This window comes from Tetrao urogallus (genome assembly GCF_951394365.1).
Source record: "Tetrao urogallus genome assembly, chromosome: 25".
NCBI classification, from domain to species: domain Eukaryota; kingdom Metazoa; phylum Chordata; class Aves; order Galliformes; family Phasianidae; genus Tetrao; species Tetrao urogallus.
In genome coordinates, this window is record NC_136838.1 from 3,067,094 (window position 1) to 3,082,592 (window position 15,499).

A 15,499-nucleotide genomic window follows, 5' to 3' on the forward strand; every position below is an offset into this window, starting at 1 on the left:
GGTCGATGCCATCATCTGACTCCAGGAGCTAAGGCTTGGAGAGAGGTGGCAATAAGCATGCTGCAGAGCTCTACCCACTTCCAACCTTTGTGCTGGCCAGCTGGAGACCACGGGAAACCAGAAAGGGAAGAGCCCAGCAGGTGACATCCATCCATCTGAAAGGGACAGGGCAGGTGGCTCCTGCTGTGCTCCAGGAGCCGCAGCCCCAGCCAGGGAGCTGGAACAGAAGGGAGAGGCTGGCACAGGAGGGCTGCATCTGGCAGCTCCGCTCCCGGGGACCCGGCCCTGCATCCCTGAGCTCTGCCACAGCCCTGGCCCTCCTCTGGGGGCCCTTCCAAGCCCTAGTTCAGAGGGGCCAGGGCTGGCCCAAGCCCTCCCGTGCCCCAGCCCCGCGGGCACGCTCCCTGCAGGGCTGCTGAGCCTACAGCAGGGCGCTGAGCGGGAGCTCCTTCTCCCCCAGCAGCGTGTCCCGCTTCAGGCTGCTGCCTTTGTTGACCACCTTCAGCTTGAGGGACAGCTTCCTGACGTGGCTGGGGCCCAGCCCATCGAAGAAGAAGTCCTCATTGAAGACAGGGTTGCGGCTGTTCTTGATGATGGTGCTGCGCTGCTTCTGTAGCTTCCCCGGTTGAGGCACAGAGAAACGCAGCAGTGGATGCCACGCACATCGACCAGAGCGTCGTAGAGATCCTCAGCGCAGATGAGCTGAACGCGAAGCCGGGCGTTGGAAGGGTCATAATCAGCAGTCAGACGGAGGCGGCCGCCCCGGCTGAGCCGCAGGCTGTGCTCACGGGGCCGACCCTGCGGCAGCTCCGCGCCCGCTGTCGGTTGTCCCCCGGCCGGAGCGCTCCTGGAGCGACGCTGGGCGCTGGGACTGGTGTCGGCTGAGCTGTCATCGGTTGAAAGCGAGCTGTTGCGAGCCACCGAGTGCTTCAGCTTGATGACCTTGGATTGGCTCTCCTGGCTGAAGATCTTCAGCAGAGAGACGGAGCGGGAGAGGAGGGGTGAGCCGAAGGGTGAGGACTCGGCTGAAGAGCACGTGTCGCTTTCACCGCCGCTGAAATAGCGCCCGGGGTGCATGAGGGCCGCCCCCAGGTCGGCAGGAGCCTGAGCTCTGCTCTCGCCGTTGAGCTTTGCCCTGCGCTGGCCACTGGGCGAGGTGGCCGGCGAGGGGCAGAGGCTGCTGTGTTCGCTATGGAAGAGCGATTCCTTACGTCGGGTGTGGGGACTCTCCACCAGCGTGGCGAAACCGTAGGAGGTCTGCGCTTTGGGGACATAGGGCAGAGACATGGCTGTCTGCGCCTGCGGGTCCACGTTGGTGCCGAAGCCGCCCTCGGCTGTCCAGTCCTCGGCGCTCTCGATCTGGATGATGTGACGGCCGGATGCCTTCGCACGGGGTCGGCTGGGAGGCCGGGGGCTGCGTGGGGTCTTGCGGTCCGTCAGGTCCTGCTCCGAGACAGACGGACCCAGGACGGGAGGCGCGGTGGGTTCGGTACCCTCGGGTTCAGCGGGTGCAGCGCTCAGCTTGGGCGGGATGAAGAAGTCGGGGATCTTATCGGGGGTGAGGACGTTGCTATAGCGGGAGCCCCGCGGGGAATCGTCCGGCCCCGAACCCCGTGCGCTGCTGCTCTCCGCCATGCCGCGCAGCCGCTCCAGGAGCCACATGTTGCTGCCGGGTGCAGGGCTGGAAGAGATAACGATCGGAAACGCTGTCACCGGGAACCGGGAGCCGCAAGCATCGCGGGTGACGGGAACGGGGATGCGGAAGGGAAGGGGCGCGCCGAGGGAGACCGACACCAAGGGGAGGGGAAGAAGGACTCGACCGCGCTGCGGGGTACCGGGACCCTCCGGCGCCGGGGATAACGGACGGGGAAGGATGGGACCGAGCCGCGGGACGTCGCGACCGAAACACCCCAGCTTCGAGACGGGGATCGGGAAGGAACAGCCTGTACCGACGGTCACCGGAACCCGCCGCCCCGGGACCCCGCGGCGCACGGCGGAGCTACCGGACCCGAGAGCTGGAAGCGATGGGACGGGGCGGCCGTGACGCACGGAGAGCTGTGCCGAGCCGGGCCGGGCCGCCCACCGGGCAGCTGCCGTTTCCGCTGCTGGAGCCGCTGCCGCACCTGGACCGGAGCCGCCGCCGCAGACCCGGGCGGGAGCGGACGCGCTTTTATACGGCCCCGCCGCTCCCCGCCGCGCCGCCGCCGTAATCCTCCGAGCGCTGCGCCCCTACATTTCCAGCACCGCACCGGGCACCCCGAGTGATGCTGCCGGGAGCCGCGGGGAAGCCTTGAGCACCGGGACGAGTCGGGTCGGAACCTAACTCTGCCCCTCATGACCCGGGACGTGATGCCCCCCGGTCCCGGGACACTCTGCCGTGTAGCCATAAGCGGGACCGTGAGTGGAGTGGGACCGGACACGGCAGCCCCGTGGTGCCCCTGGTTCCCTCCCTCCCGGAGAACCGCAAGAGCACGGAGTGGAGCCTGCTGTCAGACCGATGCTTTCCCCCCCTCCGAGCTCTCGAGCTCATCAAAGCGTTGAACAAAGCCAACAGCACTCTAAGGCGGCTCAGAGCTCAAGGACTCGCTGAGTGCATTAAGTGGTTTAATATCGTGGCTGGAAGGAGTGGAGGAAGGCAATGCCACTTGTCACACGTTTCTCTAGCACCTGGGTAGGATATGGCCCAGGTGGTGCTGGGGACAACAGGGGCAAAATCATCAGCAGAACCCAGCGAGCATCGCTGCAGCCCGTAGGGGGAGGGCAGGAGATCCTCAGAGCAGGAGGATGAGCTCCAGACAGGTGCCACATCGGCCGACAGCCTTGGGGACAGAGCTGCTCCAAGCAGGAGGGGGCATGGTTGGGGCCAGCAGTGGTTTCTCCTGCCCCAGGGATGCTGCTAGGAGGAAGGAGGGCTCCGTTCTCCCCTGTAAACAGCCCACAGCAGCAGCACAGGGCTGGGTATAATCATCAGAAGTGAAAGCCTGGCTTGGTGAGCTCACTGCATGAGGATCGTGGCAGCCAAGCACCATGAAAAGGGTGGGAGTTTTCAGCTCCCTCTGCATCCACACTGTGAGCTGATAAAAGAGAAGGACAGACCAAGGGCCAGCATGCAGCTCTGGTAAACGTAGTGAGGGAGAAGGTGCTCAGGATCTGGGAGGGCAACAGTTCCCTCTCAGAAAGCTTTTTGCCCTGCACTTTCTCTACACGGCCTGGCTTCCCCGATGTGCCCCTCTGCCATGTGAGTGCTCCCTGGCAGGGCAAACACTTTGATTTTCACTCTTGCCCAGTTGGGGAGCTCTGACAAACTGCAGGTTTTCACCTGGGAATTGGTTGCTCAGAACAGCAGTCTATTGCCCACTGCAGGGACAGATCTGGGAGAAGCAACTGGGCCCAGCAAATGGAGCATGAAGGGTCCTCCAAGGGAGGGGTCTGGGCTGAGGCAGCATTGGGGAGGGGGAATGGCAGCACTGTGGATGTTCTTGGGGCTCAGCACTGCAGTGCTGGTTCCACCCGGGGTGGGGGGGTGGGGAGAAAGTGGATGGAGACAGGGAGAAGAGGAAGAAGCTCAAGGAAAAAGAGCTGGTGAACAAAAGGCTGCTGTTTACCTTTCCTCCACCCATGTGCAACGGGAGGTAAACAAGGAGCAGAAATGGTTGAGTTCCCCGGAGATAACAAAGAAAGCTGGAGCGGGGCCAGCCCTGCCCGCATGCTCCGCTTGGGACCAGCAGTCCCTGCAGCAAAAAAAAAAGAAAAAAGGGGAGCAGTTCTGCCGTGCTGGGGTAAAAGCGGGGCTGCAGCGATGGGCAAAACCACAGAGAGCTCACGGATCTCCCGGTTTGCAGCAAAGGGAAAGCAGCTGGGATCTCGGTGCAGGGTCACGCATCGGGGATGCAGGCAGTGCCCGGGCTGCCCTCACTGCCAGCCAGCTCTGCTGGGCTCAGGACCAGCTCTCACCCCCAGCGCTGCGTTGCCACAGACACTGCATGCAGAGGGAGGTGCCAGACCACAGATAGAGACGGGCAGGGAACGAATGCTTGCAGGGTTGGGAGAAAAAGAGGTTTCCAGTGTTTCCAAAACGGGCTGCAGACCGTCACACAGCGCTGCAGAGCTGGAAGAGACGCTTTGCCCTTCCTGTCTCCCCCCTGCATCATCGTGGGGTTGGGATAACAGCTCTCAGGGCTCCGTGCCTTTCCCAGGCAGCGTGATACAGGCGACAGAGATGAATAAGGGTCGGTTTTAGTGCCAGGCTGGAGGGCGCAGCATCCGGCAATGCATGGGCGCAACGCGGCAGCTTCGGCTGGGGCCACGGAGGAGCTGGGGACGGCGGCAGGGTTGGGACATGGCAGAGCTGGGGATGCGGAGCCGGCAGCGTGCTACCACCTGCTGGAGGATGGGAAGCAGAACCCACCTTCCCCCCCCCCCTTCCCTCACACCGGAGCAGAAGCGCACGGCAGCGAACCTTCCTTCCCCACCGCCCGGCAGAAATTCAATTTCGGATCCGAGCACTCCTGGGGAACTGACGCTCTGATTGCATTATTCATGTCCGTAGTTAACTCGGTAAAGGGCTCAGATTTAATTGTTTTCTGTTTTCAAGAGCTGCGCAGCTCTCAGCTCATCTCCCCACACCACAAAGCCCTGACTGCATGCTGGGGCTGGGAGGCTTGGGGTGAAGGGGGAGGAGGGGGCTGCTCTGCTTCTGGTGCAGCAATCAGCATGGACACGAGATGCAAAGAGCTTAAACCCCCTCAAACATGACGTGCCAGCCCCACCAGGCTCGCAGCATCTCAGGCAGCAGCTGGTGTGAGGCACAGGCTGGTTTTCCAACAGTGAAGAAAGCAGGGGCTCTCTCTGCCTTTTCCTGCCTCTGCTATTGAGGGAATGGTGCAATTATCTTTGCAGACACATTACTACATGACAAAAAATAGCAGCTGAGATAGAAGAGCTACATCCCTGTAGGTATTTGACTATCAATGGAAAATTACACATTCATTACTGGGCTTTATTTGGCAATGATGATATTCATTGAGTCATCCACACAAGCCTTGCCCTACGGAGTGCTGACCCTTCCCAGAGGGACCACACCAATGATCCTGTTCCTCCAGGCCCAGCATTGGCACAGCAAGCAAAAGGTGCCTAATGGGGACCCCCCAGGTGTCAGTGCTGGAAGTGATCTCAAAGCCTGCCTGGAGCTTGCTGCTACTGCATCATAGGCAGCCCTTGCTTTGCACCAGAGCCTGCTGGGGCTGAGCACCCATTGCCATGGGGAACAGACCCCCTGGCAGCCTGGCCCTGCTGCTAGCTCTGACAGCCTTACGTGCTCAGGATCTGGCAGCTTCTGGGCTCAGGCAGGGATTTTCCTGCCTATAGCAATTCCAGCAAATGCCTTTTTATCACCTGGCCACGCAGCACAGCCAGGAGCTACAGTGAGGCACGGGCTCAGCTCCCGCTCCCAGCCACTTGTCAGTGGTCATTAGCAGGTGATGAACGACAGCTCTGCTCTGATGCCAGCCTGGCCGTAGCGTGAGACAAGGCTGCAGCAGACACCTTGACAGCATCCAGCCAGCCTGGCCCCAGGAGGAGATGCTGGAGCTCAGGGGTGATGTGTGCCTGCAGGAGACGCCTGATTGCAGGGTGCAGCCACAAACGTGGGACCAGCCAGGAGCTGATGGTGATGCAGAAGTTGACCTGGCACCCTCTGTGTCCCCATCTTCATCCCTTGCTCCGTGCTGGCGCTGCTGAGCACAGAAGCTGGCAGCCTCCAGCCCTTTGCCCTGCTAGCACCGTGCCTGGGGCAGCATGAACAGCAAGGAACTTACTCATTTCCAGGTTTAATTAGAAATGTAATCGAAACAATGAACCCGTGCCGAGCGACGAGAGACGGGATGGTGAATGTCATAAAAACCTTCCAATGCTCCAGCCAGGTAGGGGCTCAGGGCTCGGGATACCTTTCCCCCTGCCAGCCCCAGCCTTGCAGGCTCAATGCTGCCCTGTGCCATCCCCATGGAGACTCCATTCTGGCCCCCTCTTCAGGGCCACGCGGGGCTCCAGGGGCAATGTGAGCTCATGGAGAGAAGACAGCTGGAAATCTGGAACCAATGGGAAAACCCAGCAGCACCAGCTCTGAGAGATGCTTGTGCCCAGCCCTGCCAGGCAAAGCCCCAGCAGAGATGCAGTCCCCATAGATGGGAGGGCCCCCAATGTCCTTGTAGAGAGCAGGGGCTGAGGCAAGAATTGGGTCCTGAGCAGTAGTGCTGGCTGAGAGGCACAGCTCAGTGGGTGGGGGCTGGAGTCCCAGCAGCCCCTCACATACCTGCACATGCACGCACACGTGTGCACATGTACACTGCTCGACCTATCCCACCCCATGAGCCCTGGGATGATGCTTCTGCCACTGTCCCCTCCCCTTGGCTCTTGGCTCCATGTCTCTTGTGCTGGGATGCAGCAGCAGCACTGGGTATGGGAACAGCAGTGTCCAGGGCAGAGGGCACAGGGCAGCCCGGTCAGCAGCACAGGATGCTTCAACCCCAGCACATTCCTACGTTGTCTCCAGATATCCCTCATCCCAGGCAGCATTTTGCCAATGCACATGGAATAAACATCTGCGTGTCCTTCTGGGCAAAGGGTCCCACGTGGACAATGGAGAGAAGGCAGTGTGGGTGGGAGGACAACAGAGGGACAGCGCAGCCCCTTAGGGATGGGGACCAGGTGGCCCTGCTGAGGTTCGGGACAGGGATGCTGACCCTGAGGGCCTTTGACTGTCTCCAAAGACAGGCACTAACAGAGGAGGGGAGTGCAGAGGAGCCCTGGCTTTGCCTAAGGCTGGGGCAAGATCGGTGCCAGGGGAGCGGGGTGGGGGCTCACGTACCCCCTGGCATCACTGCTTCCTCTGGACAACCTGGCGGAGGTGCAGCTCACTCTCGGCGGCCACGATGGGCTGCTCGTTCTGCCGGTGGTGGCTGATGAGGTGACTGATGCTCTCAAAGAGCACATCCTTGGTCCTCACCTGGGGTGTGGGCATAGCATCCCTGAAGCTCCAGGCAGCTATCCAGGCCCCCCAGCCCCCTCACCTTGCCCTTACCACTCCCTCGGGATCCACCAGCAGCAGGTGCTTGGGCTGCCCACTATGCATGCCCGTCAGAACGTACTGCCCTGGGTTGGTGATACTGTCCCTCACCAAGAAGTCCCCATCCATCTGCAGGAGCTTCTCGGCATCCCGTCGGCTCATCTTCCCGTGGTACCACGGCTCCCGTCTCAACTGCTCCTCCGTGGGGGCAATGGGAGCCTTCCTCGTGGGGGGACTCGGCCATTGGTCCTCGATGGGTGGGCTGACGTTGCTCCCAGCAACGCACTTGTGGAGCTTCAGGGCATCTTCGAAAGGCCCTAGAGGGACCAGATGGGGAACATCACTGCTCTGGAGCATGGAGCTGGGCAGACCAGAGCACAGCATACCCCACGACCCCAGCCCATCACCTTACTCATGTCAAAAAGGTCCTTTTTGGGGCTCTCCTCTGGCACTGCATGAGTGGCATCCGATTCCAGGCTCTGTGTGTTCACATACATGTGCTCCTCGTAGTCCCGTGGCATCAGGGGGTGCCCGTCTGCCTGCAGATACCCATCGCAGGACTGGCCTGCAGGGATTGGGCATCACCACCTGCATAAGCTGGGAGCAGGGTCCCCTCCGCAGCCCTTCCAGGGACCCCAATGCCACCAGCATCAATATTTCCCTCAGTGGTACTCACCCTGGTTCTCTGAGTCCCAGGGCTGTCCTGGTTGGTTCGACAGCTCTCGCCTGAGCGCTAACCCACCCTGGGAACAGGAGACAGCAAGGTTACTGGGGGGACTGACCCTGAGCCTTCACTGTGAGGCTAGCAGTGGCTCCAGGGCTCACCTGGTGAGAAGGCTGAACGCGGATGCGGCCGGGGAATGCACTGTGCTGCAGGCGGGAGTCGATCAGCCCCCCCAGGGGTGGCTCCTTGCCAGGGATGCTGTTGTAGTAATCATGCTCGGCCGCCTCATCATCCTCCCCCCACGCTGACTCCTCCATCCCCAGCACCCTTGTGCAGAACGCAAGCAGGGGCAGCTGGGAACACACTGCCCAGCCCCGATCCCAGCAAGGACAAGGCACGGGTGGCACGGGAAGGAATGGAAGGGCTCCAGTCCTACCTGTCTGGAGGTACAACTGCCTTGGGTGGGCTGTGTAGGTACTGCTTGAAGCGCAGCTCAAAGGCCTGTCCCACCGTGTTGATGACGCTCTGCGCCAGCCCATCGCAGCACTCCAGGATGTGGCAGGCTGCAAACAGACAGGCGAATGGACAGATGGCTTTAACCTTCCCTCAGGCTCACAGCAGCCCCTCAAAAAGCCCCCAGCTGCCCCTCACTCCCCACCGAGAGGTGCCCCCCTCCAGCCCAGCTCATCCCTTCTCCGTGCCCTAGGGATCAGCGTCACCTCTCTGGTTGATGGGGTCCTTGGCAACGTAGGCGACGTAGTCCGTGGTGTCCTGGGGACACAGAGGGTGTTTGGGGCTCATGTCCTGCTGCTGTGCGGAGAGCGGGGCTGAGGCTGCCAGTACCAGACTCAGCCCTGACTGCCCCAGCCCCAAGGACCGGGCTGTCCCTGAATTTTGGCTCAGCCTGGCCCCACCATGGGATGGGCAGCCCCATGTCCCCGCTCCTCGACTGTGGGGCTGGGACATGAGAGCCTCACCATGTCCCCACCGGAGGCAAAGGAGATGGACTGCATGTGGTGGTTGGCGATGATCTGCAGGGCACACGACCACAGTGGGGTTACAGGGGGAGGCCACCAACACCTGGCTCAGAGCTGAGGTTGGAGGCAGAGGGCCGGGATGCCTGGCTCTCACCTGGCGTGTGGTAGGGATCATGAGGTTCAGGCCATCAATGGAGATGTTGACAGCGATGCTCATGCCTGCGAAGCGGAGGTTGCTCTTCCCCAGGATGGAGAAAAGGGCTTTGCTGGGAGCCTGGTGGAGGACAGGAGCATAGGGGTGATGTTGCCCTTCCAGAGAGCCTTTATGGGGTGGAGAAGACACAGAGTGCCCAACACCCCAGGCTCTGCACTGGGATCAGCCATAGCAATCTGCCCATAACCCCGACCCTAAGAAAGCAGAGAGGGATGGGCTCAGGTGGAAACTCACCTTCTTCTTCCAGATGCCCTTCACACCTGGCACTGCTTCGTACAGTCTGTTGATGGCTTCTCTGCAAAGCCCCAAGTCCCACAGCATTACCACTGCAGATCCCAACCATTTCTTGGCTGCTTCCCCTTCCCATAGGTCTGGGAGTATCATCTCTGAGCAGACAAAACGTCCCCCAGCCTCCCCCAGTGTCACAGGGCTGGTGGTACGTCATCCCCACTGGGGCCACTTCCCTTCTCCTCTTTCCACCCATTGATCCAGTGCTCGCATTGCTGCCTCTGTCTCAGCATGTGGGGTGGCCCCTACAGGGCAGAGGGTCCTCCCAGCCTCAGCCCTGACCCCCCATCTCTGCATGTCCTACCTGGTGACCTGTGTCCGTGTGTTGAAGTCGAGGGATCTCATGGAGCGCAGCACCTCGATGCACCCCATGTACTGCAAGATGGGAGGGGAGGTCAGAGAAACCTCAAGGATTATCAGCAGCCCATGCAGGTGATGGACAGGAGCCAGGTGTCGGTGACAAGGGCCCCTTTTGGCACCAGCTCCAGAGCTTCTCCCCTCTTCCTGTGGGTTTTGTGCAGCAGTGGATGGCTGCCAGCATCCCATACCCACAGATGGGGAAAACTGAGGCTCCAGCCCCAAGCAGGGCTGGGTTGGTCCAGAGCAAGGCCAGCGGCCTCTGGGCCCACTGACCATTTCTGCTGCCCTTGTACTGAGGATGGAGTCCCAGGTGATGCTGGGCAATGGGCTCCCACCATGTAGCATCCAGGCCCTGGGATGCATGCCATGAGAGCAAAGCACTGCTCGGCTACAGGGGCTCCCCACGATGCCCATCCCAGGACAGAGGAATCATGCCCAGTCCTTCAGGAGTCTGGACTGTATCACAGGGAGGAGTGAGCAGAGGGAGCTTCCAGCTGCCCTGAGCCCCGCGTGCCTGGGGCTTCCCACCTTCCCATGCCAAGCAGAGACGAGCGGGGCCGGCAGCACTTACTTACCCTGACGATGTAGGAGACGCCGGGACCCAGCACCCGCTCGTCGGGATGCAGCCAACCCTGGGCCGGCTTGTTGATAAAGCTGCCCTTGCGGTTCCACTCATCCCCGGCCGGTCGGGCTCCCTCCACCCTCGCCGCTTTCCTGGCGGCCCCGGCCCCGCCGCGCAGCCGGCTCATCACCTGCAGCGAGCACGGAGCCGAGCAGCCCGGCTCGCAGGCTCCCAGCACGGCGGCCAGGCTGGACGTGGCCCCTCCGGGCTCCACGGCTCCTCCCGTTTTGGCCGGAGAGGAGAGCTCTTTGCTGGAACCCGAAGGGCTACGGCTGAGAAAACCTCCGGGACCGGGAAACTTCCATTGAGGCATCCGAGGCAGCAGCATGCAGAACGTGGTACCGGCCTCCGGCTCCTCGCCCGCCGCGGGGCACGGCTGTGCCAACCCCGGGGCCGCACCGGGATGCGCTGGCGCCGGGGCCGGCATAGGGGCGGCCGGAGGATGGCGCGGCCGGGCCGCGGCCCTCAGCGGCTCGTCGCGAAATCGGTCATACTTGGGCTCGGGGATCATGCCCCGCCGCCCCGGTCGAGCCGAACGTTCCCGTTCCGGCGCCGCTCCGCGCCCCGCACCGCTACCGCGCCGGCTCCCGCCCCCCACCCGCTCCCCCGGGGCCGCGCCGCGCTGATGTCATGGTGAGAGCGCTCCGCCGCCCGCCCCGGCCCCTCCCGGCTGTCTGAGCATCCCCGCCTCTCGCCCTCTCCGGCCCCGCCGTCCGTCCTTGCAGCCCCCGACTGCATCGGCAGCACGGCCCCGCCAGCACCCCGAGCTCCCCTGGCACCCCCCAGCATCACCCAGCTCCGAGCCCCCCCGTCACCGTTCGACATCACCCCACTCAGAGATCACCCAGCATCACCCAACCCTGAACCCCTCCGGCACCCCCCAGCATCACCCAGCTTTCAACCACCCCGGCTGCGCTCCCCTCTGGCCTGCTGCCTACGATGGGAGCCCCAAAAGAGCCAGCTCTGTTCCCTGCCCCGAATCGTGGACACCCGAGGATGAGGTGGGATGAGCTCTTTCCTGCACAACACGGGCTGCCTGTGCTGACAGAAGCACGGCTTGGTCCCCCCTCCCACACCTGGGATGCCCCCAGTGGCCAGCAGGCAGCTTCTGGAAGGGGCCAGCAGCATCTTGCTGCTGCCTTCACCTGCAACGGGGACATTTTCTCCATTTTTTCTACCAGTCCATTAATAGAAGCATTTGCAGGGTGCCTGGGGCTGCTTGGGAGGTGGTGGGTTACAGGGGGGCTTTGCTGTACAAAATGGGGCTGGCTTATTTCCATGTCTCCCAACCCAGTGGTCTTGTCCACTCTGATTTTATCTGGCTCCCACTTGTTTATATCTGCCTGGAGGGTTTGGGCAGTAAAAAGCACGATCATTTTCTTGCTTCTTTGCCAGTATCTGCAGCAAGCTGGAGGGAGGGGGGGAGGATGGACGGACACACTTAAAGGGACTTTCTGACCTCAAACAATCATGTAACACTCTTCTCCTCCAGCCCTGGGGCTGCTGCTTTTTGGTTTTTTTTTTCAGGGATTCAAAGGACTCAGACCTCCTGTCCAGCCTGGCATCCGTCCACAGCATCTGAGCAGAGGGGCAGGAGGCCAAGCCAGCCTTCATGAGGCATCGCACCCACTGTGGGGGCTCCCAGCATGATTCACACAATGGGGACCAAGCCCAGAGCCACCTCCTCACCTCAAATCCTCCCTCGGGTGCTGTTTATTTCTGCCTTTCCACTTTCAACTGAGCATCTTTCGAAGGATGAGGACGGAGAGGGACGCTCTGCTGCAGAGGGGTCAGGTCTCTGCCCCACAAAACAGAACCGGAGCCTCCCTGGGGGCCTGCAGTGCCCTGGACAATGCACAGCTGCCTTTATCTCGCCTTCTTTTCACTGTCTCCTTCTCCCTGGCAGATGATGGGGGTGAAAGCCAGTAATCGCTCTAAGTGCAATCGATAAATCAGGGTAATAGAATTACATACATTTGCTGTTGCCATATTAGGAACCGCTTCTCTTAGCCTCTCTCTGCCCTTCTTGTTTTGGTTTTGAAACTGCTGCAAAGTGCTGGAACATGCTGGACTCCTGCAAGCTCCATGGGGCAACTCCAGCCCAGGTTCAGAGTGGGGGGTGGTTGGTCCCTGCAGGCCCTGCCTGATGCAGGCAGCTTTTTGTCCCCATCACTTCATCTCACATGTGAGAAACGCTCACAAAGCCAATAACATCATCCCAGGCAAGGATCTCAGTGAGCAGTGTTTCATTTTGTTATTGCAGCAGTGAGCATTCTGCAAGCAGAAGTGCCTGCTGTAAGAAAAAACAAGCTCTGGTGTCTCCTCGTTCCCAGCACTGAGTCCCCCTCCATGCTGCCATTCTTCACATGGCTGGTTGGCAAAGTCCATCTCTCTTTTATTCCTCCAAGTAAGCAGAACCCACAAGCCCAGTGTCTCCCCTTCACACACCAGCCAAATAACTGTGAGTCTTCTCGTGCAGATCTGCCTGCAGATGTCTGTCTCACAGCCTTCGGTTGCCCATCCTCCCCCCAGCGATCTCTCCATGACCCCCACATTTCTTCTGCATGGCTGCCAGCTCCCGCAGGCTGCTCCCCAGTCTTGCACGGGTCCCTGATGGATCATTTTCATCTCATTAGCAGCTGGTTTCAGGCTCTGGAGAGCTAGCTTCGCAGCAAGGGCTTCCCTGCCCTCCTCCCCCCCCTCCCTCATCTGCTTTTAATCATTAGTCAAAGAAAAGCTTCCAGGGATAAAGATCACAGCCTCTGTTGGCACGATGCAGCATCTTGTCACACCACTGCAATCCAAAATCCAGGAAGAAAACTCTCTAACCCCAGAGCAGTGTTAAAAAGCGCCATTCCTTTATTCCTCAATACACACCAGGCAACTTGACAAACCAATGCACTTTCTTAGAGTTCAGGTTCTACATTTAAACAGTTAAGACATGCATATGCAGTCCATTGGCATACATATTCATTCTTTACCAAGAACTCATTAATATATGTTAATATCCCTCTGGACATATGCTGTAGCATTTAGGGTGGTTGTATGCCCACTTACTTTCTCCCTGTTTTTCCACCATCAGTTCCAGCGCTGAGACTTTTGGCCAACCTTCAGCTGTTTTTCCATTGCTTGTAGGCCATAATGAGCAACTTCCAAAACAATATATGTGAAAATCCAAGGAAAACCTCTTTGCACCTGCTGAAACGTAAGCAGTCTATTAGGAACCCCGTGCTTCTTGTGAAGCAGAATTAGGAGAAAACAAGGCTGTCCACCCACCAAGCAAAGTTGAAATGGAACATTTTAGAATGAGCACTCATTGATTCCTTTTGCTAAAAGAATATATTGGTCCTTAAACCAATGTGCTGATCCCTATTGCTAAACAAAGCAGCCTATATCACCCCACCATGGCGAGGGTCTTCACAGAATCACAGAATGGCCAGGGTTGGAAGGGACCTCAAGGATCATGAATCTCCAACCCCCCTGCCACATGGAGGGCCACCAACCTTCATGTTTAATGCTAAACCAGGCTGCCCAGGGCCCCATCCAACCTGGCCTTGAACACCTCCAAGGACAGGGCATCCACTTGCCCTGCTGGGGGACCCCCCAAGCCACAGAACAGCCTCAGAGCAGACAGGGCTGACTTCCATCTCTCCCCAGGTTGCATCTCTTCATATTTCTAGCTGAGATGATGCAAGAGGCTCCTGTGGCCCTTGACACATGTGGTTCCAGCACCACAGAGCCAGGGATGGACGAAGAGAAGGGAGGGCAAGCAATGTTGGCCTCCTGCCCTGCTGCTCCCCAGCATTTGCATAACTTTTCTAAATTGTGCCTAATGAAGCTCCTTGCACCTCTGGCACTGCATGAAGGGAATAAGCATCAAGGACTCTCCAATCCATAAAGCATTAATTAGGAGAGGGAACACACGCATACAAGCAGTGTTGCTGAAGCAAGCACAGGTCTGTCAGTGCTGAGCCCGTGGCCACAGCTGTCACAGTGTCCCCATTTGGCGGTGGGTTTGGGGTGAGGGGGCTGGGACCATGCTGGGAAGACACCCGGCTGCTATGACCCTGCTTCCCCCACCTGAGAAAGGATGCAAGTTTTCCCTTTGGCTCTACCAAAAGAAGCAGCGGAAGACATTTCAAAAAGACACTTTGCTTCGAAGCTGTGCCAGCAGAGAGGAGCCCTCCCTGAAACATGAATCCCCCCCCAAAGTGCTGACACATCAGGACACATTAAAGCAAGCCTGGTGAAATAGGAGAGCTGGTCATGGCTCCGGGTGTGCAGGGCTGCAGCAGCACTGGGGCAGGGCTGAGCACTCAGATGAAGGCAACTGCAGTGTCCCCTGTTTGGACAGGGCTGCCCTCTGCCTCCCCAAGGCAAACCCTTTGGTTTCAGCCCATCTGGCACCTTTAATGTGAGGATGGGGGGCTGGGGACAGCACTCATCTGTCATAGGGGCTGCCACAGAGCTCGAACTCCTTTCTCCAACCCCCAGAGCAAACCAAGGCAGAACCCAGGCTGCCCCAGGGACACAAAACCACAGAAGCCTGAGCCAGAAGGGACCCGTGAGATGGTCTTAGAGGCCCAGGGGATGTTGGCACACAGCAGAATGATTATTTGATAGCAATAGAATGAGAAGGGATGGCTTCAAGCTAAAAGATGAGAACTTTAGGTTGGATGTGAGGGGGAAATCCTTCACCCTGAGGCAGTGAGGCCCCATCCATGGAGGTGCCCAAAGCCACGGGTGAGCCGTGGGCACCCTGAGCTGGAGGTGAAGGGGCACTGAGCCCATGGAGGAGCTGCAGGTGCTTTCCAAGCCAACCATGCTGCGGTTATGATTTGGGGCAGCCTCAAGAGCTTCCAGGAAGCACTGAACCCCCGCTCAGCACTCGTGTTGCCAAGGCACCAAGTGTCTCCTACAGCACACCAGCCCATTAAGGGCGCAGCGCCAGGCCCAACGTTAATTAGCACGGGTTAATTGCACGCTGCGACGACCCAGCACATCCCATCGTGCCTTGCGCCACCCCCAGGCAGCTGTCTGACGTCACGACACCGCCCCTCACAAACCTTCAAGCGAAGCACCGCCCCCTCTACCCCTTCCAACCAATGAGACGGCAGGCGGCGAGCGGAACAGCCAATGGGACGCGAGGATTCAGCGCGCGACAGCGGGGCGCCGGAAGTGACCGTCAACGCCATCGTCCGGGCGACGGGGGCGCGGCCGCGGGGCGGGAGGGGCCTCATGGCCGGGCCGGGCCGCCCGCCTTCCCCCGTTCCATCCGCCGCCTTTTCCCGCCTCCCCGCACCGGGTTCTG

At 60.0% G+C, this 15,499-nt stretch overlaps 2 protein-coding genes across 2 annotated transcripts; both read right to left on the reverse strand.

Annotated features, from left to right (window-relative positions):
• Positions 1-421: 421 nt before the first annotated feature.
• On the reverse strand, positions 422-1,662 carry C2CD4C (C2 calcium dependent domain containing 4C; the record flags this gene model as incomplete). Its single annotated transcript, XM_079546581.1, is given in 2 exon segments — positions 422-627; positions 630-1,662. Coding segments are annotated over 2 exon segments (1,239 nt in total).
• A 5,212-nt stretch (positions 1,663-6,874) lies between these two features.
• On the reverse strand, positions 6,875-10,820 carry SHC2 (SHC adaptor protein 2; the record flags this gene model as incomplete). The annotated part of the gene is given in 14 exon segments (XM_079546615.1): positions 6,875-7,003; positions 7,079-7,380; positions 7,476-7,628; positions 7,740-7,806; positions 7,889-8,054; positions 8,164-8,290; positions 8,447-8,498; positions 8,705-8,758; positions 8,859-8,978; positions 9,153-9,213; positions 9,511-9,581; positions 10,142-10,756; positions 10,758-10,760; positions 10,764-10,820. Coding segments are annotated over 14 exon segments (1,977 nt in total).
• Between the last annotated feature and the right edge of the window lie 4,679 nt (positions 10,821-15,499).